The 26,149-nt window shown below is 42.8% G+C and overlaps 1 protein-coding gene across 3 annotated transcripts in view; it reads right to left on the bottom strand.

Annotated features, from left to right (window-relative positions):
* The window catches only part of MXD4 (MAX dimerization protein 4), an 84,754-nt gene that overhangs the window by 33,076 nt on the left and 25,529 nt on the right, over window positions 1–26,149 (bottom strand). For all 3 annotated transcript variants that reach the window (XM_029592295.1, XM_029592302.1, XM_029592287.1), the window contains exon 3: window positions 6,328–6,357. In XM_029592295.1, coding sequence (XP_029448155.1) covers window positions 6,328–6,357 — 30 coding nt within the window. The remainder of the gene's footprint in view (window positions 1–6,327; window positions 6,358–26,149) is intronic.

Raw genomic sequence — 26,149 nt, 5'->3', positions numbered from 1 at the left:
TGGCACAGGCTCTGGCACCGGTATGGGGGCCGGTGGCAGGGGTGACTTGACGCTCCACAGAGCTCAGAGCACCGCATTCTGTACCCTGCGGTCCAACTCCTCCTGAATATCCAGTGAAGCCACTGGTGCTTCCTCGATCCTCCAAGGAGGCACGGTGCCCAGCACTGATGTCCGTGGGGAACGCCTGGGACTCCCGGGTACATCGAAGGACGGGGCCTCCAGGCCATGGAGTCACTTCGGTGGCAGTATGGCAGCTGCCGGTAACGCACCAGAGCCAGAGCCGCACGCCTACAGCAACCGGTGTCTATGCTTGCGGGATCTCCCACGGTGCTCGGCTTGGCCTTTCTCCAGAGCCGAGGAAGCAGAGGATCCAGATGTCCTGGAAACTGGCGAAATCATAGAAGATTGCTCACCGTTCCCTCAGTCCTTTGAAGATGCAATCGGAGGAGAAGCGGAGGAGAAGCGAGGAAGGAGGAAGGAGGAGAAGCGAGAAGCGAGGCGAAGCATGTCGAGAGGCTCCCACCGACCTCCCAGGTGTTGAGGACTCAGACACGGGTGAGGATGGAGAGAACATTTTGGTTTTATCCAGGAGTGCACGATACCCTCGGAATTCATGCGAGGCATGCAGGCAGAGGATGCAAACCTCATGCTGATCCGTGATGGACATAGTCCACGAGCAGTGGGGGCACCGGCGAAAACCAGACGCCATGAAAAAATAACCAACACAGGATCGATGACCGGGGGGGGGGGGGGGGGGGGGGGGGGGGGGGGAGGCATAGAGAGTGAGATACTGGGAATCAACCGTGAAAGGGACAGAAAAATATTTTCTACCTATTGTGCCGAGGAGAGGAACCAACAGCGAAGGGGGATCCAGCGATGGGATGAAGAAAAACCTAATTTTAAAAGAAAAACTGAGATAGAAGCAGAGCTCCAGAACCATGAGGCAACTGCACCATGGAAAAAGAGACTAGAGGGGGACTTTGAGTGGATGCGCGGATAGTGGATTCTGGGCATGCTCAGTGTGCCAGTCGGATGATGTCACCCACTTGTGCGGACTACCATCTTGCTTGTCCTAGGAGAAGGCAAGTTTGCTTACCTTGAACATGGTTCTCCATAGACAGCAAGATGAATTTGCCTACCTCCCCGTAGGGTCTATTACCTGGCTACAGCTAAGCTCTACAATCAACTGAGAGGCTCACAGGGCGGCATGAACCCATGAGCTCCCATGCATGCTCAGTAGTAAACGTTTACCGAGCTAGAGAGATGGGTCCGTTTGACACCATCAGAAGATGTCACCCATGTGTCATGGCTAATTCATCCTGCTGTCTATAGCGAACCCTGTTTACTTGTAAGCAAACTTGCTTTTTGCACAGCTGCCAATAGATTTCAGGCATAACGCAGATCTCAAATGGGCTTGGCCTCAAAATAATTTCTTGTGGAATTCATAATGAAAAAGTCTTATCTTGGTACTTCACACTGCATGAAGCAACCATGAAAGAATAATGGCAACAGCCCATTCCTCCCCCCGACCAGTGAAAACATGGTATTGTTCTTTGATGACTGCTTTCTCAGTTAAAAGCAACAGTTGCGGTTTCTTTCCAGGGCAGAGCAAGAGTATGTTATTTTAAGGAGAATTACCACATGCTATATTCTGCTACAAGCAGTGATTTCTGCACTCGAGCTATTCTTCTTTAAACATTACATGACATGCAGCATGTAAGCACGAGATCAGTATTTGTGTGTGACTTAACCCAGAAAATCAGTTAAAATGACATTTTCATCTTCAGATTCCTAATCTTGCACAAAGAAACACTTTCTTTTTCAACAAGAGTGAGGTGTACTGCATATTCCTTAAAAGGGAGACCAGTGTGTACATTTTAACAAGACAGATAAATAGCACGCTCTTAGTAAACTCTGTTGGAACCTGTAGAATTACCACTGGCAGTCTCTACCCAGAAACATTTTAGGAAATATGGTCTTTCACTAACACTGTATGGCACACTATATTCAGAGGTGGGAAAATATGTGTCAGCCAAACATTTTTAGAAGTCAGGGAATTTCTTTTTTTGCTGCTTTGTTTTGCTTTTTTTTTTTTTTTATTTCTCTTCTTGTTTTTTTTTGTCTTGTCTAGTTTTTAGTTTAGTTTTTTTTTTCCTTTTGCGTCTGTTCCTTTATTTTTTTTCTTTTGGTTTTTAGTGTGTACCTCTTACCCTCGTTTTAGGTATTCTCTCCACCTCTTCCAACTTCTTCCCCTCCTTCCTTGCCCGTCCACCAACTTCCCTGCTTTTTCCACTGCCCTCAGGCACCCTCCCCTCCTTCTATGCTTCTTCTGCTAGCCACTCTCCCCAACACCGCACCTCTCTCAGCTTCTTTGCCTGCTTCCTATCACTCACCTCCCAGCTGCCATCCCATTCTCTCTTCTACCTCATGACACAGCAGTATGGGCTAGGCCAAGGCAATGGTCATGTAGGAGAAGAGAGACCTATCACAAGTAATTTGTAACCTATCATTAAAATCATCCATAGTACGGGAAGGTGGTCAATGTATCCCCCAATATATAAAAAGGGCTTTGAGAGGTAATCCGGAAAACTATAGATGAGCGTGACTTCAGTTCCGGGAAAAATCACAGAAACTATTCTAAAGAATAAAATCACAGAATATATAGACAAAAATGATTTAATGGGACACAGTCAGCATGGATTTACCCAAGGAAAGTCTTGCCTCACAAATCTGCTACATTTTTTTTGAAGGGGGTGAACAAACATGTCGATAAAGGTAAACTAGTATATGTGATGTATTTGGATTATCAGAAGGCGTTCGAAAAAGTCCCTCATGAGAGGCCTCTAAGAAAACTAAAAAGTTATGGAAAAGGAGAAGATGTCCTTTTGTGGATTGCAAACTGGTTAAAAGACAGGAAACAGAGAGTAGGATTAACTGGTCAGTTTTCACAGTGGAAAAAGGTAAACAGTGGAATACCTCAGGGATCTGTACTTGGACCGGTGCTTTTTAATATATTTATAAATGATCTCGAAAGAGGTATGACGAGCGAAGCAATCAAATTTGCAAATCACAAAATTATTCATAGTAGAAAATCGCAAGTGGATTATGATAAATTACAGGAGGACTTTGTGAAACTGGAAGATTGGGCGTCCATATGGCAGATAAAATATAATGATGGACAAGTGCAAGGTGATGCATATAGAGAAAGATAACCCATGCTGTAGCTACACGATGTTAGGTTCCATTTTAGGATTTACCACCCAGGAAAAAGATCTGGGTATCATAGTTGATATTACATTGAAAATGTCGGCTCAGTGTGCTGCAGTGGTCAAAAAAAGCTAACAGAATGTTAGGAATTGTTAGGAAGGGAATGGCAAATAAAATGGAGGATGTCGTAATGTTCCTGTATCGCTCAATAGTGAGACCACACCTTGAGTACTGTGGACAATTCTGATTGCTGAAAATATATAGTTGCACTGGAGTAGGTACTAAGAAGGGTGACCAAAATGATAAAGGGGATGGACAGCTCCCCTATGAGGAAAAGCTAAAGAGGTTAGGGCTGTTCAGCTTGCAGAAGAGACGGCTGAGGGGGGGATATGATAGAGGTCTACAAAATCATGAAAAGATTTGATCGGGTAAATGTGAAACAGTTATTTACTCTTTCGGATAATACAAGGACTAAGGGGCACTCCATGAAGTTAGCAAGTACCACATTTAAAACAAATCAGAAAATTATTTTACTCAACACACAATTAAGCTGTAGAATTCATTGCTAGAGGATCTTTAAAAAGCAACTAGTATAGCTAGGTTTATACAAAATTTTGGATATGTTTCTGGAGGAGAAGTCCAAATAATGCTATTAATCAATAGGGAATTGTTGCCAGCATTAGTAGCATGGGATCTATTTAATGTTTGGGTACTTGCCAGGTACTTGTGACTTGGACTGGCCACTGTTGGAAACAGGATACTGGGTTTGATGTATCCTGGTCTGACTCAGTATGGCAACTTCTTATGTTCTTACCTCTCCCCAGATCCCCAACCCTGTCAGTGACAGCGGTGTCCATATCTCTCCACAAGCTTCCTCAGTGATGCTGGCAGCAGTTGCATCTCTCCCTGACGCAGGGTATCACTAGTGGCAAACAGTTACTTCTGTCCCTGGGCTCCACCAGTAGTGATGACATCTCCTTCCAGTCCAGTATCTGGTGCTGAATTTAAGGCACCCGAGATTTTTCCATCCCTGCCATAATAGTGGCATTTTATATTTACTGGTTTTATAACACTATGGGGTTCTACAAGTGTTTCTTACTCCTGGTACTTCTTTTTCTGGAATAGTATGCCTAGCCAGCATAATTGTTAGGAATGTATATGACAAAGAGCCATTTCCTGTCTGAAAATAAAATGCAAATAGTCAATATAGCATACTACACAGCAAAAGTCAAAGGCAGATTATGTGAATGAATTTTAGTCTTCATGAAAATGTGTCATTTTGAGAGTCCTGAGGTCCAAAGTCCTTATGCACAAAACACATAGTACATTTAAGCAATAGGACAAGCTTCTCCATGTTGCTCTGTCAATGTGCCTCAGACCTGCCATGGAGGGAACTGCCTCTAAGAATAACAAGGTAATGCTGTCTCCAAACCCATGCAATCTTTGGCCTTTCTCTTGAGACTGCCAACAAGAATGTCAATTAGTGCCAAACTCTGGTGATGGATTTTTAGAGATGTGGATACCTGTCCAGTGGGAACTAAACGGAGACCACAAGTTCATTCTACATTGGCCAAAAGCTTTCCCATAGTAATGTTTGTTCTTCATTGGCTCCCCATACCCTATAGAATAATTTACAAAACTCTCACCAATACACAAATGTATTCACTCTCACAATTCCCTTTGGCTTGACACACCATTCAGTGCTGTTCATCATAACCGACCCACAAGAACTGTCCTCAAAGGCACTTTGCATGTGCCTTCTCTAAAAATGGCACACCTTTCCTCCACCAGAAACTGCGCCTTATCTATTGCTGGCCCAATACAATGGAACACTCTGCCCACGACTCTCCGCTTGGAAACCTGTGCAATCAAATTCAAAAAGAGACTTAAGACATGGCTCTTTCGGCAAGCCTTTCCCGACTAGTCTCTCTTCCCCCCCCCCCCCCCCTTCCATCCCCCTCGCTGCCCCACTTCTCTTCCTTCAAGTACCCTATCACTGCCTGATCCCTTGTCTCCACCCTCCAGAACCCCGTTCCCATTCCATGCCTATCCCATTTCCCTTCCCTGCTCTATCCTGCTCAGTCACTGGTATACTTTACTGCTCCCTGCAGTGAAACGCTCAAACCAGCCCTCTACCTGGAACTCTTCTTTCCTCATTACCGAGATACTCTCTTGAAATACTATTTAGTCTGATACAGTATTTAGTCACTACTTGTAATTTATTGCTCATGCAGTCGTTATGTTGAAGTTGTGTTAGTTACTCCTTGTTATACTCATGAGACACTTTCTTGTTTATTTCTGAACTGTATTTCTGTGCTTCACTTTGTCACCCCATCCCTCTTCCCTGTTATAATGTAATTTCAATACTTTTTGTTATAATGTGAACCGGCGTGATGTACCTTTACGAACACCGGTATAAAAAAAGTTAATAAATAAATAAATAAATATAAAAAACTAGCTACAGAAGGATGTGAACTAGAATGTGAAAGATGGTGCCACGTAGTTTGTTTATTAAGCACACTTCAGTACAGCATCTGCCTGTAAAACCAATGAAAACTAAATATTTTATGGCAGGCACCAACACACATGTATAAAGATTAACAAGTTACTTTAGTAAAAACAACACTTGAGGTCTGATTCCCAGCAAGGTTTCCTGGTCTTCAGGTTTATTTAGGATCAGAAAACTGCTCAAGCAAATTTTACAGGCATGAAGAAACTGGGCCCAACACTGCTCGTTCAGAACCTAGTTAGAATGGGCCAGCAAAGCATATTTGTTTTGTAAGGCCAAACTGCTGAACCCCACAGACTTTGATAGTTCTACAATTTGTAGGCAAATCCAAACCTTATCTTGCCATTGCAGCTCCTCCTCATTAACAGGGTTAAGCACTATGGACAGAACCAATTAGCCAATGCAACAGAATAATTCCTGGTTATTCACAAGACATAAATCTTGACTATGCGGCAGCACAGCAGCCAAAACAGTTTAAATTGGACCCTCCAATTCTATACACAATATTTTAACGGCAAATTCAAAATTAAACCCATCTCAAGACTACAGTATAAGAAACCTACTTTAGTATAAGCTGTACTTGTGCTAACAATTAAACTTTTCTCACTTACCTGTGCTTTTCTAGCTCATTGTGCGATGACCTGTTGACAAAACAAAATAGTTTTAGAACCTATGATCCTTATAATGACTAAATAACTCTCACAATCTAAATAAGCATTCACTGTTTACTATGCTAAATGCATGGTAATTAGATGGTCATAAAAACTGTAGACGAGAGTTCCAGCTGGAATAGGCTCCAGGGACTATACCGCTTCTCATTTTCAAAACTTCTTCTGAACAAGAGAGAAATTTTCTTTCAAGATAGGGATGCATATTATTTAAATTTCAAAAGATTGCCCTCAGCTAACACAAAGTGTTTCACCCGCAGAAACCAATTTTTTTTTAACTGACCGTCCAACACACAGGTAAACTTGTACACGTGGGTCCTGTTCCCACATAAGCTTGCCCAGAATGAGCAGAGGTCTTCCCCGCCGGAACTGGGAAGGTAGTTTGTAGTTATGAGCCTACTTCTGGAGTTTTAAAAAGTACATGTAAATTTTCATGGGAAATTTGGGCAAACATTCGAGTGTGTGTGTGGTAATTGTCAAAAGCGGAGTTGTACACACAAGTCCACTTTGAAACTGGAGTAACCTACATGCGTATTTGTCTCGACTTATGTGTAATCTTACAAAATTACCTCTTTAATTATGATGTTCAAATCCTGACTGGAGAACACCACTGCCAGCTCAGCGAATATGGGAGTATCAACATCCTAGAATTTCGTGAACACACAGAATGGGTACTTAACAGTCCGCTCACAGCATTTTTTATTTTTTTTTGCTGAAATTTGCAGGTATCCCCTTTGTGGAGAGCAATATTCCAAGCCTTTTCTGCAGGTAAAACAAAGCAAAAACTGCACAACATTTTACCTGTAGATGTGGAGACTTTGAATACTGCCCAAACTGTCTGCAGGGCAAAGTAAGCCCGTTGTTCAACAGTGTGGAGTCTGGAGGCATTCCCAGGGCCAGGGGAGAGGAGCTATTCATGTAGGTTTGATCACCCACATGGCTGCAATCTCTGTGGGTAACCTTTCCAGAGGAAGTAATCAAAGTGAAAGGCTGTGCAGACTTTTGCGTTTTTACTGGTGCAAAGACCACAAATAAAAAGTACCGGCGGAGTTTGCACCAATTTCAGTCATTTCGATGATTGTCCTCTATATCTCAATATAATATTCTAATTTTTGCACTTTCCAAGGAACACTTATTCCTACAATACAATTTTCAAGCTGGGACCCTCGAATGTAAGCAAGACAACATAATAAAACCTGGATGGAAGGTTAAATTACAAAATCCTTGGAAGCAAAAGATGCCCTGGGCTTATTTTGCAGTATTGCCTATATTCAGGGATCTATTTACTATGGTGCATTAAAACATGAGGTCTTAATGTACTAGAATTATCTAGCTATTCACTAAACTGCGGTAACTGAGTACCACAAATTAGTAACTACTGCAGTACTGTTCCCATGGACAGTACCAGCAGTGGGAATGTGCAGTCCAAGCTTCCTCCCACAAGTGTCACACAAGTAACCTCTCCCCCACCCCCCACCGCCATGCAATGCCTCCTAAATGTCACATAACTAAATACCACAGCCCCTTCCCCCAGAGCATCTCCCCATCAAATGTGAAATCTGAATCCCCCAGCCCCCATGCTTCTAGGCCCTCTATCTCCTTTGGATCCCCTTTTTTACCTTGTGCAGCCCCCAAGCTGAAAAAGGGAAGGAGTGATCCCCAGTCATTCCTGCCCACCAATGCTATCGTCCAAAATGGCACCAGCAGACCCAAGGCTCCCCTTTCAGGGGCAAAGAGAATCTCAGATCAACGGACAACATTTTGGATGATGGCACTGGATCGCTCCTACCCAAATGATGTGGGGGCGGGGGGTCTGGAAGACTCAGAACCACAGGTGATGGGGCTTTTCTACCAATCCGAGTGATTGTCTCCAGGGGCAAAGTTTCCGATTTCACAGCTGGGGAGAGATTGCGGGGGGGGGGGGGGACTATTTATGTGACACTTGAAGGGGAGTGGAACTTGGGCCCTCAGGCCCCTCTTGGCCTTTACTGGAGGGGGGGGGGGGGCAAGAGCACCAGGAGTGTTAGCCAGCCGATGCTCTCAGAGGTAGCTAACTATACCTCTTGATGGGTGGTTTACTACCCCAGTTTAATGCGGATTACTACATTTATTGTAATCCACATTAAACGTTTTGCTTATGCCAATGACTTGCAAAGAAGGAAAAGACAAGGGGAAGCAACCAGGTGTTGAAGGGGGATGGAGGATCAGAGGACAGCCAGAATGTGGGAAAGGGAGTAGCTAGCTTCCTGTGCATCTGTGGCAACTGCGACAGCCACAGATGCGCAGAAATCTGGGGGCCTCAACTACAACTATTATAGGGGTAAGGTATGGGGCCTCCAGGAACGTTTCCCTATAATGTCGGAGGACCAATTTTAATCCTGAATCAAGAGGGACCAGGAACATCTATGGGGAAAATGCCTAGTAGTGAGGGCCCTAACCTTTAAAGAGGTAAAAAGGTATACTGGGCACTTCGTGGATTCACCTGAAATGAAAAGGCTGCCTCTCCACGTCACCCAGTCATTCCCCAACAGAAATTAAGAAACATGTCCAATTCAGCTTACACACAGAACTAACCTGAGATATTACATAAAGCAGGATAATAAAGGATCCGTTTCCATAAACAACAACTGTTACCTCACATTAGTCAAAAATATTTTTTTAAGTCGACACTGAACTTGAACCAACTATGCCGATGAGAAAGCAGCATCCTGAAAAATAAAAATGTTGAAGGTGCAAGTTTATATTTTTGACTACAAAGTCCTTCTCTGCCCTCTGCAGGGTGGGGGCCGGCAGAGTTGCCTCAATGTTCTCCTGAACGCTCCTCCATGGGCACCGAAACAAACATCAAAACTGTTTTAGAGATTTTACCATCCCTCTTTCTCTTTCTAAACCGAAGGCTGTTTTGGTTTGGGAATGTTTTGGTTTTTTTTTTAATCGCCCTGCAGCAGTCCACGTTAGCAGTTAAACTTTTCAGCTCCTTTAAACCCAGGAGGCTCTTTAAAATATCCTGGAACAATGCCGACAATGGGCGGGATACCTTTTTTCATTTTGTTTATTGTTCTAGTCTGACTAGCTTTCTCGCAGACATTTTATAAAATACATAAATAAACCCCCCCCCCCTTTTTTTTTTAACCAGTGGCATGCCAGGTCAACACAGATGCAATTTCCATCAAAACCAGCTGGCAGTACCTGCGAATTCGCCCACACAAAAAAAGAGACAGTTGGCACATGCAGCACTTTCTCAATCCAGCACTCGCTTCTGCACACATGCACCAACCATTCTTCTCCATGTGGAGCAAATATTTAATCGTATACATGCTGTCTGCCAGCTTTGAGGCAGCTGTCTGAAGTATGTGCTGTAGCTGCGTTAATGTTCTGTTTGACATTTAACTTTCCTTTTTCTTTAAACTCTCCAAGAATAAGCTGCAATGCAAAAAAAGGCAAGGCTTCATTAATAAGCCAAACACGCTGCGAAGCAGGCACCCACGTTGCTGTGCTGCCAACAAATGTAACTGTGACCTCAGGAGACAAGCATCTCCAGGAACAATAAGTTATTTGGTCTGCATTCCGCATCATTTCGGAGTCTGGAATGGGCACTCAGGGTCTAGGAGCACTCGCTGCACAGCTCCTGTTTCCCTCCTTAGAGGCAGAGTCGTGGAATGCTAGAAATGAGGTCATAGCGATGGAGCTTTTAAAGCATGAGTTTCTGCCCATTTTGGTAACACATTTCCCTCTAATGCATGTTCTATTTTTTACCACCGTCTTCTGTTACTTTGCTCTGGCTCGGTCCAAAAATGTCTTTAAATTTTGTGGACCCAGCTGTGCCCTGAAGTCATGCTCCCTGACTGCAAAACAGATGCATAAGCACTGGCACGAACAAAAAAGTAGCCAAGGAAGCTCATAAACCTTGAAATGTTTTTTAAAAAATAGGATTAGCTCCTCCTTCTAAAACCTCCCCTTTTTCCTCCGACAGCATCATCTTACTGCATGAGCTTCCAGCTCAATCAGAACCTGCCCTAACCTTGATCCCTGTCTCTTATGAGGTAGCAAGGCTCCCCGGGGATGCCTCCATTTTAAATCCCTTTCTTTTCTAACCCAGCCATAGCAGTGACAATCCTCTTACTGAAAGGTATACCCTGGACCCCACTGCAAACGCAGCCAGCCAGCAGGTGGCACTTTTGAGCACCAGAGCTCCTTTCTGCCAAAGAGCAGTAAACATTGCCCTCATAATAAACCCAGCCCCTAACAGCTCAAGCAATTAGAGCTAGATCCAGAATCTCTCATATACTGAGCCATCCCATTTGCCCTCCTTCCTTTTTTCTTTCAAGAGAAAAGAGGGAGGAAGACTGTACAATGGAAAAGGCACCGTTAAATCTGCCTTCCTCAAATATTTTCAAAAAGGGGACGTCATCAGATTTCATTATCAAAATAGAATCTGGAATCCACACAAGACTTTTACGTTCCCTGCAGTCCTAGCACTTGAGAGGCTCGTATAGCTATCCTTGGTACACACAGGCAGCATATTTGTGATACGTGGACAGCAAGAAGTCATCCAAAAGGAGAAGGGGAAAGGAAAACCTATGATGATTATTTTACTCAATGACAACTGGGTAAACTGAGCCACATTTGAAAGTTAAGTCACACAGGCTCCACAGGGAGCCTGTGTGACTTAACTTTAGTAATATACGGGCCGATACGGTAAAAACACGGGAGATTCAGTATCTTAATTTATTTAAATTAGGCCCGGCGGTAAAAAGAGGCACTAGGGACACTAGCGCGTCCCTAGCGCCTCTTTTTTGACGGAAGCGGCGGCTGTCAGCGGGTTTAACAGCCGACGCTCAATTTTGCCGGCGTCTGTTCTCGAACCCGCTGACAGCCACGGGCTCAGAAACCGTACGCTGCAGGCCCATTTTAAATTTTTTTTTTTACTTTTTTTAAACATTCGGGACCTCCGTCTTAATATCGCCATGATATTAAGTCGGAGGGTGCCGGCAGAAATTAACACCTACCTTTGGGTAGGCACTAGTTTCTGAAAGCAAAATGTGCAGCTTGGCTGCACATTTTGCTTACTGAATCGCGCAGGGAATACCTAATAGAGCACCCGCAACATGCAAATGCATGTTGATGGCCATTCGTTTCGGTGGGGGGGGGGGGGGGGTTGGACGCGTGTTTTGGACGCTAGCTTTACCCCTTATTCAGTAAGGGGTAATAGCTCGCATTTGGACGCGCTAACAGTGCACTCCGTCAGAGTGCACTGTACTGTATCGACCCGTTAGAAAGGCAAGCAGTTAGTGGCTTGAAACTCAAGGCCCATGACTACTGGCCAAAGTGGCCATGCGTATCAAGAATCCTTCAATTTTATTCATTTTAATATTATATAATTTTCATTTCATATGATTAGTGTTTTGCATCCATTCATACAATATCTTTGTCACACTTCTGGACCGACACACTGATGCAACTTATGTAGTAGCAGCATTGCTGGTAAACAAATTAAGTAAATTTCATTTTAATCTCAAAAAATGTACAAAAATTGTTCTGCAGGAGTAAATCTCCAAAGGCCAAAGCTAAATAATCTCAATCTTTTACAGAAAAAGGTAGGGAGACCACACTGAGCATGCACAGACCATAATGGGACAATGGGCCATATCCCAGGACAAAAAATTATAAATGCTTGCCGCTACTCACTGCCTCCTTTGCCAACTCTAACACTTATTCACCTCAGTTCCATAGAAATCAATGGGGAAACTAGCTGCTAGGATTCGGGCCGATACAGTAAAATGCGCGGGAGAGCCGGCACTCCAAGGTGAGCACCCACTCTCCTGGGCGCAAGATTTAGTATTCAAATGAGGGCCCGCGGTAATAAGGAGGCACTAGGGACACTAGTGCATCCCTAGCGCCTCCTTATTGGCAGAAACGGCGGCTGTCAGCGGGTTTGACAGCCGATGCTTAATTTTACTGGCATCGGTTGTTGAATCCGCCGACAGCCACGGGTTCAGAAAACGGATGCCGGCAAAATTGAGCATCCATCTTCTAACCTGCGAGCCACGGGCTGATTTTTTTTTTTTTTTACGATATTTTTTTTTTTTTTTAATTTTTGGGGCCTCTGACTTAATATCGCTATATTAAGTCGGAGGGTGTACAGAAAAGCAGTTTTTCTGCTTTTCTGTACACTCTCCTGGTGCCGACTGAAATTAAACATGCGGCTTGGCTGCACATTTTACTTTCTGGATCACGCGGGACTAACTAATAGGCTCATCAACATGCATTTGAATGTTGCGGGCACTATTAGTTTCGGGGGGTTGGCCGAGTGTTTTCCATGCATTATTATCCCTTACTGTATAAGGGGCAAACATAGTGCGTCGAAAACACGCAGCCAAATAGGAGCCAACGGTGCGCTCGATCAAGCACACCATATTGCATTGGCCTGATTATGAGGCCAATGAAGTACGACAGTACCAAAATCTTACACCACATATGCCCTCCCCCATTCAAGCTGGATTGTAGCATGAAAAGAAATGCCAGAGGCCGAAGGCTATCTTGGAACATTTCACTTCTATTATGAAAATACTGTAATGGAAAGAAAAGTCCCTTTCTGAACCAAACATCATGCAAAGCTGTGCACACACAAAGCCAAGACATATACCATATATTCCCTACCTCATCAGATGGTTCTATCTGATGGGATCTAACCATATCTCAACACATTTCATATACAGGAAATATTAGTTTGAAATTACTTTATTCGAGACCTGTCTTCAAATTCATCTGATTTGACTTTTGACAATCATGTAAGAGTATCAAAAAAATTCAAGAGCCAATTTTAGAACCTGTATCTGCTTGCATTAATTCCTGAGTGGCCTGTTTTGCACAAATGGTCTTGTATTCTGAGCTAGCATCTGAAGACAGTTATATTTATCATGCGATGAGAAGACCAGCCTTTGTTGATTCTTTTGGTTATAAAATTTAGATTTTCTTTCCTACTTTTCAAAGCTTTAATAATTTTATACAGTCTTATCTCTCCTAAAACATACAACATAACTAAAGGCAACGTAGTCCTTCTTTATTACATAAGAATATAAGATGTGCCAAACTGGGTCAGACCAAGGTCAATCAAACCCAGTATCCTGTCTCCAACACTGACAAATCCAAGTCACAAGAATTTGGCAGGTAACCAAACATTAAACAGAACCCATGTTACTAATTCCAGCAATAAGCAGTGGCTATTCCCTATTGATTAATAGCAGTTTATGGACTTCTCCTCCAGGAGCTTTACCAAACCTTTTTTAAACCCAGATACATTAGTTGCCTTAACCATGTCATCTAGCGATGAATTCCAGAGCTTAATTGTGCATTGAGTGAAAAAGAATTTCTCCAATTTGTCTTAAATGTGCTACTTGCTAACTTCATAGAGTGCCCCAGCCTTTGTATTATCTGAAAGAGTTTGAAAGAACAGTTTCACATTTACTCATTCAAATCCTTTCATGATTTGGTAGACCTCTATCATACCTCCCCTAAGCCATCTCTTCTCCATACTGAACAACCCTAACCTCTTTAGCCTTTCCTCATAGGGAGCTGTTTCATGCCCTTTATCATTTTGGTCGCCCTTCTCTGTACTTTCTCCAGTGCAACTATAACTTTTTTGAGATGTGGCAATCAGAATTGTACACAAGGTGCAGTCTAACCATTGAGTGATATGGGGCATTATGACATCATCCGTTTTATTTGCCATTCCCTTCTTAATAATTCTTAACATTGTTTGCTTTTTTACCGCACAGCACATTCAGCAGACGATTTCAATGCAATATCAACTATAATACCCAGATCTTTTTCCTGGGTGATAACTCCTAAAATGGAACCTAACATTGTGTAGCTACAGAATGGGTTATTTTTCCCTATATGCATCACTTTGCACTTGGTCCACATTATATTTTATTTGCCATATGGACGCCCAATCTTCCAGTCTCACAAAATCCTCCTGCAATTTATCATAATCTGCTTGTGATTTAACTACTCTGAATAACTGTGTCATCTCAAATTTGATCACCTCACTCATTGTATTCCTTTCTAGATCACTTATACATAAATTAAAAAGCACCAGTCCAAGTACAGATCCCTGAGGCACTCCACTGTTTACCTTTTTCCACTGTGAAAACTGACCATTTAATCCTACTCTTTATTTCCTGTCTTTTCATCAGTTTGCAATCCACAAAAGGTCATCTCCTCCTATCCCATGACTTTTTAGTTTTCTTAGAAGCCTTTTATGAAGGACTCTGTCAAACATGTTCAGAAAATCCAAATACACCTCATCTACTTGTTCACCTTTATCCACATGTTTATTCACCCTTTCAAAAAAAAAAAAAAAGTAGCAGATTTGTGAGGCAAGACTTCCATTGGATAAATCTGTTTTGGCTGTGTCCCATTAAATCATGTCTATCTATGTTGGTTTTTTTTTATAATAGTTTCCACGATTTTTCCCAGCATTGAAGTCACGCTCATCAGTCTATAGTTTCCCAGATCACCTCTGGAGCCCTTTTTATATCTTGGGGTTACATTGGCCACCTTCCCGTCTTCAGGTACAACAGATGATTTTGATGATAGGTTACAAATTACTTATAATGGGTCTGAAATTTCATTTTTTAGTTCTTTCAGAACCCTGGGATGTATAACATCTGGTCCAGGCGATTTGCTACTCCTCAACTTGTCAATCTGGCCTGCAAATCTTCCAGGTTCACTGTGATTTGTGTCAGTTCATCTGAACCTTCACCCTTGAAAACTGTGTCCGGAATGGTATCTCCAAAACATCCTCTTCAGTAAACACCAAAGCAAAGAATTCATTTAGTCTTTCTGCGATGGCCTTATCTTCTCTAAGGGCCTCATTTTCCAAGCACGTTAACGCGATTTGCGAATGCAAATTAGTTATTTGGTATTCAGGGGGCAGAGTATATGTAAAGCGGGAACCTGTTTATCGTGTGCGGCAAAACAGCCGCACACACAGAGAGAGAGAGAGAGAGAGAGAGAGAGAGAGAGAGAGAGAGAGAGAGAGAGAGAGAGAGAGAGAGAGAGAGAGAGAGAGAGAGAGAGACTTACTATAGTGCCTGTGCCCTAGACAGGTATTTTAATCCCTATGGGAGGGCCACCTACTAACTCGGGGTGGGGATTAGGTATCAGCGTCGGGGGTTGGGGGCCACTTTCGCATTCCACATGAGACCTACGGAAAGAACAGTGGTCTCTAGTGAAGATTTGCTGGCCGTCGGAGTGAGGAAACTCACTCCAAGAGGAGATTTGGGCAACGTTCTCTCCACCTAGCTTGTTGTTGCCCAGGTAGAGTGTCCAGCAAGCTAGGTGGAGAGAACGTTGCCCAAATCTCCTCTTGGAGTGAGTTTCCTCACTCCGACGGCCAGCAAATCTTCACTAGAGACCACTGTTCTTTCCGTAGGTCTCATGTGGAATGCGAAAGTGGCCCCCAACCCCCGACGCTGATACCTAATCCCCACCCCGAGTTAGCAGGTGGCCCTCCCATAGGGATTAAAATACCTGTCTAGGGCACAGGCACTATAGTAAGTCTCTCTCTCTCTCTCTCTCTCTCTCTCTCCCTCCCTCCCCCCCCCCCCGGTGCCTGAAACAGGCTGTCCGGGACTATCGTGGCCAGGATTGAAGTGCAAAAACCGGCAAATATCGTGCACTGCGATGAAACACTGAAAGAATCATCGCACACTGGGAAAACATCGCGTGCGGTGCTAATGTTTTCGCGAATGGCGAAAACATCGCCGCACGCGATGTTTCCCCACTGCACGAAAGAAGCCTCATTTGCATTGGTAACGCCCCCTAATGCGTTACCAATGCGATATTGGAAAATGAGGCCCTAAGTGCCACTTTAACCTCTCAATCATCTAAGGGTCCAGCCAACTCCCTTCGCAGGCTTCCTACTTCGGTTATATTTTTAAAAGTTTTTATTATGAATTTTTGCCTCTATGGCCAACTTCTTTTCAAATTATATTTTAGTCTGTCTTATCAATGTTTTACATTTAACTGGCCAATTTTATGCTTTTTCCTATTTTCTTCAGATGGATCTTTCTGCCAATTTTTGAAGGAAGATTTTTTGGCTAAAATAGCCTCTTTCACCTCACCTTCTAATCATATCGGCAATTGGATGGCCTTCCTTCCATCTTTCTTAATGCATGGAATACATTTAGACTGCACTTTTAAGATGGGGTTGGTTTTTTTTTTTTGTTCTTTTTTAACAATGTCAATGCCTGTTGTACACTCTTAATCTTTGTAACTGCACCTTTCAGTTTTTTTCTATTTTAATAAAGTTTCCCTTTTGAAAGTTTAGTACTAGAGCCATGGATTTACTTATTGTCTCCCTTCCAGTCATTAATTCAAATGTGATCATGTTATGATCACTATTACCAAGCAGCCCCACCACCACTACCTCTCTTACCAAATCCTATGCCCCACTAAGAATTAGATCTAAAATAGCTCCCTCTCTCATTTGCTCCCAAACCAATTGCTCCATAAAATTGTCATTTATTCCATCCAGGAACTTTCTCTTTCTAGCATGTCCTGATGTTGCATTTACCCAGTCAATAGTGGGGTAATTGAAATCTCCCATTATTACTTTATTATTTATTTATGTATTTTATTTATTTATTTAAATCATTTATATACCGTTTTACCAAGTACATGACATGACCAAAACGGTTTACAATACACTATCAAAAAATAAAAACCTAACTAAAATGTAAAATAAAATAGCCCCCAACTGCATTAAGCACAAAATTAAAATTAAAAAATTAAAAAGTTTGGAAAAAAATTACAGTCAAAAAAACTCATGATCAATTTTCAAAATAAAAATAAAATTTAAACTACAGTAGTTTTTAACCATTAACTTATAAACAAGAGAAAGATAATAACCCAGCACTTATTCACTGTAATTAATCAAACAAGAGTATTGTTCAGAAATCAGGATCTAGCTTTTAATAAGATCCAAATTTCCAAAAGCTTCTTTAAAGAAGTACGTTTTTAAAGCTTTTTTGAATTCTTTTTTATTTTGCATTTGTCTCAAGAAGTCAGGTAAGGTATTCCACATTACTGGCCCTGCAACCGAAAATGCCCTTTGTCTGGTGACATTTAAGGCAGTCTTTTTTATTGTTGGGACTTCTAATAAATTTTTTCCTGCAGACCTGAGGTCCCTAGAGGGTTTGTACATTCGCAATTCCGAACACAGCCAAACAGAATCAGTACTATTTAGTAAAGAATGAATCATCATTAGGATTTTAAATTTTATTCTATATTTGACCGGAAGCCAATGTAACTTCTGCAGTACTGGAGAAATGTGCTGTCTAATAGAGGTTGATGTTAAATCTTATGCGCATTGTTCTCTGTTTTACTGTAAATCTAGTAATTTTAGCTGCATTGCGTTTATTGTGAACTGATGAGATGTTCCCAATGTTCATCAGTATATAAAAGTTTCTAAATAAATAAAAATAAAAAAATAAATAAATTACTGCATTACCAATTTGGTTAGCTTTCCATCGTCCGTCTCATTATTTTGGCCAGGTGGATGGTGGTATACTCCTATCGCTTTACTCTTCCCTGACACCCATAGAGATTCTATTGTGCATTTAGTCTCTTATAGGATCCTCATCCTGTTGGGCATTATGCCATCCTGGACATAGTGTCACCTCCCCACCACTGCAATATAATTTGTACTCTGGTATGGCACTATCCCATTTGTGATCCTCCTTCTACCATGTCTCTGAGATGCCAATTAAGTCTATCTCATCATTCACCACTATACACTCTAACTCTTCCCATCTTACTTCTTAGACTTCTGGCACTGGCATGCAGACATTTCAAAGTATGTTTTTTGTTTGTATTAATAGCCTGCTTTTCAGTTGACAGGGATAATTTGGAATCTTTTAGCACAGGTGATTCTTTACTTATAATTACATGAACTACTTTTGCTTTTATTGGAATCTCTCTGTTGGGATGCTCTAACCCTCCTGCTTCATAAGTACCCTTCGAAGATACCTCCCTCTGAACCATCCGCTGCTGAGAAACTGCCAGCTTTCCCTTTTGTTCTAGTTTAAAAGCTGCTCTCTCTCGTTTTTAAAGGTTAGCGCCAGCAGCTTGGTTCCACCCTGATTAAGATGGAGCCCATCCTTCTAGAAAAGACTCCCTATTCCTCAAAAGGTTCCCTAGTTCCTTGCAAAACTGAATCCTTCTTCCTTGCACCATCGTTTCATCCACACATTGAGTCTCCGGCGCTCTGACTGCCTCTGGGGACCTGCGCGTGAAACAGGGAGCATTTCAGAGAATACTACCCTGGAGGTTCTGGATTTCAGCTTTGTACCTAAGAGACTAAATTTGGCTTCTAGAACCTCCCTCTCACATTTTCCTATTTCATTGGTGCCCACATGTACCATGAGAGCTGGCTCCTCCCCAGCACTGTCTAAAATCTTATCTAGGCAATGCTGGAGGTCTGCCACCTTCGCACCAGGCAGGCATATTACCAGGCGATCCTCTCATGCACCAGCCACCCGACTATCCTCATTCCTAGCAATCGAATCACCAACTATGACAGTTGATCTAACCCTTCCCTCCTGGGGAGTAGCCCTGGGAGATACATCCTTGATGCTACAGGACAATGCGTCACCTGGAGAGCAGGTACTTGGCTTTACTTCCTGCTGCACCAGGTTTATGCTCTTTGACCAGGAGAACTTCCTCCTCCAAGGCAGCATCAGGGCTGCCAAACTGGAGTTGGGACTTGGCTACTATGTCCCTGAAGGTCTCATCTATAAACCCCTCTGCTTTAGCTCCTCCAGGTCTGCTACTCTAGCCTCCAGAGATCGGACTCATTCTCTGAGAGCCAGGGGAACTTTGCACCAGGTGTACACATACAACTTCTCACCAGCAGGTAAAAAAAAAAAAAAATCATGCATATGATATTCGATGCAGAAGACTGAGGTTCCCCTTCTTACTGCTGGATTGTTGCCCTCATCTAATTTTGTTGAGTTCCTTAGAAACCTAAACTTAACTAAGGAGTAGGAATGTGTAAATAAGAGTCCTTTAACTTTATTGGTATATTCACAATTAATCTGGTAGTGACCTGCAGCGGGATAATTAAACTCTGGATAAGGCCAGGGGCAATCCTATTTTGAAGATGTCTATTCTTACAGACTACTTTATCAGACCCAGTTCTTTCTAAAGATATGTTGCAATGAAATGATAACCATGGTGCACTTACTTAACGCAACAACAATTATATAAATTCTGAGCAACAAGAACTTTTGAATACTCAACAGCTGTGTCTCCAATAAAATAAATACTGTATATTTATTACTCTGTCAAAGTTATATTAATGCCCATAAGTATTTTACTTATTTAAGAAAAACTGAAGCAATTAAAAAATAACCAACTTCAAGGAAAGAAAGACCTCTCTGCATGCAGCAGCCATATTCCTTTAGGATCTTCATTATGCAACATCAGGACATGTTTCTCATTCTGCATGCAACTAAAAACAGTACCGAGGAAGATGTGAACATTCCCCATTCAGCAAAAGCTTGAACTCACTTCAAAATCCAGTTGAAAGTAAACAGCATTATTGAACCAGCCAAAACACAAACATCCAGCTTAAAGGAAACTAAATTTAGCAAAAAGAAAGAAAAAAAAGATTTAGATTCTCATTCAGTAAGAAAAGCCCCTATATAATTGTCCTGTACCAGCAATGAGGATCTCATGAAAAAAGTGTCATTTAATCCAAAATTAGTAGCTTCTTCAAAATGCCATTCTTATTTTTATATAGGAAGCAACAAGATGAAATTGATATTGTTGGTTTTGCCTTCTAGCTTTATCTCCCTATATGTCTCCCTAAAATTGCCTTCCCAGACACATAACACAAAAGATTCACCCGCCTACATTTGCCAGCTTCACCGCAAGTCAATTTCAGTCTCATCCTTCTGGAATTACATTTTCAGATTGGATTTTTCATTTCCAATCTTACTTTCAGTGAGATTGAAGTCATAAGCCTTTTGTGCAGAATATATTTAATCATTGTAAAGAATAGTTAAAAAATAAAATAAAAATAATCGGAGCAGGTCTTTTGTTCCCTAGGTCATCTGGGACTAGAGATACTGCTGAGGCAGCACTCACATCCCTCGGGGGGAGGGAGAAAAGGGAGACAAGTCATCACACAATAGTGACATGAAGCAGCTGGACTTAGGGCTTCCCCTTCTGCACTCTGATCTGTGGGGATCTGGGTGCAGACGTTGTAGAAGCGCAGCAAGTGATCCCCACAGAAATTAATCCTGGGGGAGGTCAGTAACTGTCATTGGGAGAGAAGATGGGTTTCAGCTGAAGCTTCGCTCCTGGGCTTCCTAGCTCTTCGAAATGAGTGAAATTTCACCTGCGAGGATTGTAGAGGAGACCTCTTTGCTAGTCTGAACCTCTGAAAAACCTTATTTCACTGATACCTCCAGATCCATCTAATTTTGCCAGGACCTTCCTGAATATCAAGCCCCCACTTGGAGACAGAATCCGCTGACCAATTACAAAGCCAGAGTAGCCTCCTGGCTACAACTTCAGATGCCACCGCCAGGAATGCCGTGTCGGATTCTAGGTGGGCTGCTTTCAGGCTCTCTGGGAACTTCTGTAACCAAACACACGAGAGCCCAGACCACATTTGCACTACAGATCGAGGCCTCAATTGCCATCACACTTGTGGCAAAAACTTGTTTCAAAATAGCCTCAATTTTCATATCTTGGGGACCCTTAAGGCACAAGCTCCCTTCCACTGACATTAGAGCATCCACCTTAGAGAAGCCAAATGAATTCTTCCTATCCTCTGATGGTACAGAATACACTTTGCTGAGAAATCTGCCCCCTTTGAAGCCATCTAGGAGGGGTATTCTATTCTGAAAGGACCACATTCTGAAGCACCTCATGAAGAGGAAATGCTTTGGGTAGTCTCTGAACCTCCAGCAAAATGGGATCACCCTAACCAGGTTCTCCATCTTGGCATCTGAGATTTTCAGCAAGGCCAAACATCTAAAATAAACGCCTCCTTTCTAAATAATCTCAAGCAGTGGAATACTCCCCTTCGTCCTAGGAGTGTGCCTTACTGCTATGGTCGGCCTCCTCTGCCAACCAAGATGCCCTCCTTGACCCAGGGTCTTGGGAGCCTGCTTGCCTGCTGACCGCTCTGAGAGAGGGTTCTTTGGGCTTCCCTGCAGTTGGACCAGTGCACGTTCTCTGGCCTCCACGAACAAGCTCACAGGCCCTCCCCTCTCCTCCACATGGTCAGAGTGGGAGGCAGCCTTGGTGCTCTCCTGCTTCGGTGGCCTGGGATCACGGTGACAAGCCAGTCAGAATAAGTCTGCAATACCTACCAGGTGTTTTGTGCTGCAAGCAGCACATCTGCATTCCACATGTCGCTGCCTCTTTTTTTTTTTTACCATCAGAAGAGAGAAAGGGAAAAATAAACCCTTTCCTTTTAAACCCAGAGCACAGCAGGCACCTTATTCCCTCTACCCACAGGTCAACTCACCCTTGAGCAGTTCCTACCTCCAGATCCTGCAAGTAACTCACCACCTCTGGAGGGATTACCACGGGTCTGCTACTGGCTGCACAATGCCACTCTGCTTCCTCCAAGCTCTCAAAAAAAAAAAAAAAAAGCCTGAGAAGTAGAGAAATCCGCTCCACAGACCTTTTGCTCCAAGAGTCAAAATTTATCTCTACCAGGCCAGGACCTAACCCTGACTCTTGGAGGAATGGCTTCTTGTGTCCATGACTGTTGAAGTCAGAGACTACTCAGAACACACCTCCCTTATACCCAAGGGTGACTCATGGAAAAAGAACAAGAACGAAGGTGTCCCCTCTGTCTATAGTAGCTGTGGAGTGAAGATAACCCATTGGTAGAGATTGTCTAGCAGGAAGAAAAGGAATGAACACATTTCAGTACATATACGCATGCTGACTGTACACAAGCAGAACCTCCATAAACACCAAGTCTTTGCTGTATTATGGAAAGAGAAGAAATGTATGTTGCAACCCAAGATCTGACTTCCAGAGAGTCTGAACAGCTTGCAGGGATCTTTATCACTCAAGAATGGCCCATGGTTTAAAATCCAGGACCCCAGCAAATTCTCAGGTTCTAGTCTAGGGTCAGAAAGAACCATCGTCAATCAACCCACCAAGTACAGAAAGGAGAGGAAGGCCCTCAAGTTCAACTTTCATCCCAAAGAAGTGGAGGTCTTCATGGAAGCACTCTCAAACCACTAATACCAAAGCAGACACAGAGTCACCTTCATCCTGCTTTTAACAGTAGTGGAATGACATCTAAGGAAGGGGAAAGATTAAAAACATCAGTGGATAAATGTAAGAGTACAGGAAAGGAGGGTTCGGCTCCAAAGGAGCTCATTACTGCAAACACTATCCATGACAGGAGCTGGAAGAGCCATGCAATCACAGCCTAATAAATTTATCTGAATGTACTATGCACGCCATTTATCTCCACCATTAAATATCTGCAGACAAAGATTGCTGTCCATAGTGACATTCCTCTCCAAATGGGGAAAGACGTTTTACAATGGCATACTTATAGTGTCTTCTTCTTTTGCAGGCATGCATTTATGAGACCACCACTCCCTGGATCAAGCCAGATTCACCCCTTTCTCCACTATCTACTTCAAAAAGGACCCCCTCATTGTCTTCATGGCAACTCGAAACAGCTTAAAGGGGTCCTGGAAGTAAGTATTCCTTCACATGGAACTATCTGGGCGAGAAATTTAGAGGGTCAGTCAGGTACTATACAGTGGAAGCAAATGTATCACAGTAGCAAGGTTCACGATTGTGAAAAATGCAATTGGATGGATTGCATAAGAATGTTATATGAGTAAGGACTATATATTAAAGGGGCCTTTCTTCCCAGATCAAATGGCTGTCTAAGCCACTGAACAAGAGGAGGTCACAAAAGACAAATGTGGTTGATGAGGGTATTCCTCTTAAATTTTCTCTCACTCCCCTCACTCTCTAGGTACTCCTCAACTGTTGTATAAGACCTAGTCCTTGCACAGCACTTGCCTCCTTTCATTCCCCAGAAGATGGCTAAAATTAAAGATATGGATCCAAGGCAGCACAACCCCCCAATCACACCCATCAGATGAAGACACTAAATAGAGCCACAACATTCTTCTGGTGAGAGACAGGCTCCCTCGTTACCCAAATATCCACATTTTCCTCCTGTTTAACCTGACTCAGGCCAAGGAGGTAGGCTGTACTCTACAGAGGTTCCTATGAGACAGTCAGGCTTAGAGTAGAATCTAAAAACAGTTGTTATATATAGAAAGGAGACGCAATACACATTTATGTCTCATCTAGAACAACATGTTGAGCTCTTCAGTGAACCAGCAAGCTCAACATATGCATGACATATAACGTGCATGAGACTACTATTGCAGCCATGTGATAGATGTATGATCAAAGTCTGACTCCTTTGAAAATGCATCAAATGAACAGAGCGAACACCTTCCAATGTTGGGCAGAAAGGTGACTTGAGCCCAAGTCAGCTGTCAAAAAGGAATCCAAAGTGGGACAAATGGTGGAGCCCATCCTGCCAGTCACCAAAGATAATCCAAGCCAGAGGTGGGCAAAGTACAGCCCACGGATGACAAGAGTTTTTTGGCCCTCCTTTCTATCAAATTTGCCCCATTGTAAGCGGCCCACCAACACCTTGCATCAATGTCATCAACAATGGCCTGACATCGCAGGCTTTTGTTGATGACGTTGACCTCTGTGTCGGTGGCTGGCAGTGACGTCCCCTCAGATATAGAAGCATTAGCAGAGCAGGAAGAGGAGAAGCATCACAGCAGGAAGAAGATAAAAGTGTTGCATCCCTAGTGGAATTGACTATGAGGCCAGTAGGGCAGGAAGAAGATTATCGCTTATTGCTGGAAGGGGAGAAAAGAGAGCATGTACGTGTGAATATGGGTGACAGAGACAGCATGTGTGTGAATGGGTGGATCAAAAGGCAAGATGTGTGTGTATAGTGGGTCAGAAAGCATTGTGTGTGTGTGTGTGTGTGTATGGGTGGATGAGAGCATGAGTATATGTATGTGGTGAGAGAAAGAGAGCACTTGTTACAAAATCCATAAATAAAGGTGGGAAAAAAAAAAAAAAAAAAAGAGAGCACGTGTGTTTACAACAAACTGCCCAGCCCCACCCCACCCCCTTTCTCTCTGCCTGCGCAGCTAATCCAAGGCAATCTAAGCCCAACTTCACAGCACATTTTCAAAAGTCAAAGGCTGACTCTGCTAGTCTTGTGCATCAAGACACTAACACCGCCAGCCTGCAAGTTTTGAAAATAGTTTATAGTTTGATTTGATAAATCTTTTTCATTACCATTAATCAAAGTGATTTACAATACTTGTGCTGCACTGGCGGGCTCAGAGTGTCTCTGGCCGCCCCATCTTTGGCAGTTAGTACTCCTCTTTCCATCTGCCATAGTACCAGTTTCCTCCTCAGTTGCAGCATGGAGCAGGAAGAGCTCCACCGACCACCCCACTTACGTTTCCTAACCAAATGCAGCGCTGGGTGGGAAGGGCTGCACCAACCACCCTAGCTCAATCTCCTCTTTGCAGGAAGGTGCACTTTGCTCACTTTATTTATTTATTTGTTGAGTTTTATATACCGTCATTTGGTATCACCATCATAACAGTTTACAAGATTCGATCGGTACAGGACGAATTACATACGAGAAACATGGATATAATGGTTTACAAGATTCGATCAGTATAGGATGGGTTACATACGAACGGTATAGGGCGAAAATACATATGAGAGACACGGATCATAAAGGTTTACAGGATTCGAACGGTATAGGACAGGTTACATGAGCTGAGTTAGTATCGTAACAGAATCAATTGTATGTGTGGTTAGGTAGTGGAGTATGTACATTCGGAGGAGGCTGCATTCAGGAGTGCAGACATAGTTGGGTAACAGAATGATATCTTGTTTATGTTGCAGTTTGTTCGAGAGTTGTGAGTTTGCTTGGGTTCAGTTATGAGGTCTGTTGTGATTTGGTTGTTATGTATCTTGCGTGTCGTTGTAGGCTTTGTAGAACAGCCATGTTTTTAGATCCTTCTTGAATGAATAAATATCTGACTTGGGTCATCCCCCTGAAACAGTTAACTGGGTCAATCAGTTAGTTACTTGTGAGAGGGGATAATAGCTGATTTACTGTATTTGCTAATTTTCTCCGCTTTAACTGTTGAGAAAAAATGAGAAATATTTTTAAGTATGTTTTGTGATCTACACAACTTTGTAAATGATTATATGAACGACAACAGTACAGAATGTAATGCCTATATTTTTTAAATTATTTATTCTTGACAAAAAGCAGTTTGAAAAGAACAAAAAAGCATTCTTTTGCCATATGCCAAATGTGGAAGGAACTGTTATGAGCGACATAAGTGTGAGCCCCTCTTGCCTTGGCGCAATTGACACAACCTTGGGGGAAAGAACCCTAAGGTATGCGCCAAAGCGGGCAAATGAGTTTTTGCACAGGCCAGACTAAGAGAAGGTCCAAACATCTGTAGCTATGGACAAAGCCAAAGGGCAAGCTAGGCTGAAGATGAAGCAAGGCAGAAGGCGTACTGAAGACAGGCTTGGACGAAGACAGACTGAAGACTGTGAATGAGGCTGAAGACGAAGGCAGGCTTTGACAAAGACAAGGCAGGCAGGCTTGACTGGCAGGAGAAGGCAG

The sequence above is a fragment of the Rhinatrema bivittatum genome, chromosome 1 (assembly GCF_901001135.1).
Source record: "Rhinatrema bivittatum chromosome 1, aRhiBiv1.1, whole genome shotgun sequence".
Classification (NCBI taxonomy): domain Eukaryota; kingdom Metazoa; phylum Chordata; class Amphibia; order Gymnophiona; family Rhinatrematidae; genus Rhinatrema; species Rhinatrema bivittatum.
Note: the sequence above shows the minus strand (reverse complement) of the source record. Positions and strands in the feature narration are given on the sequence as shown.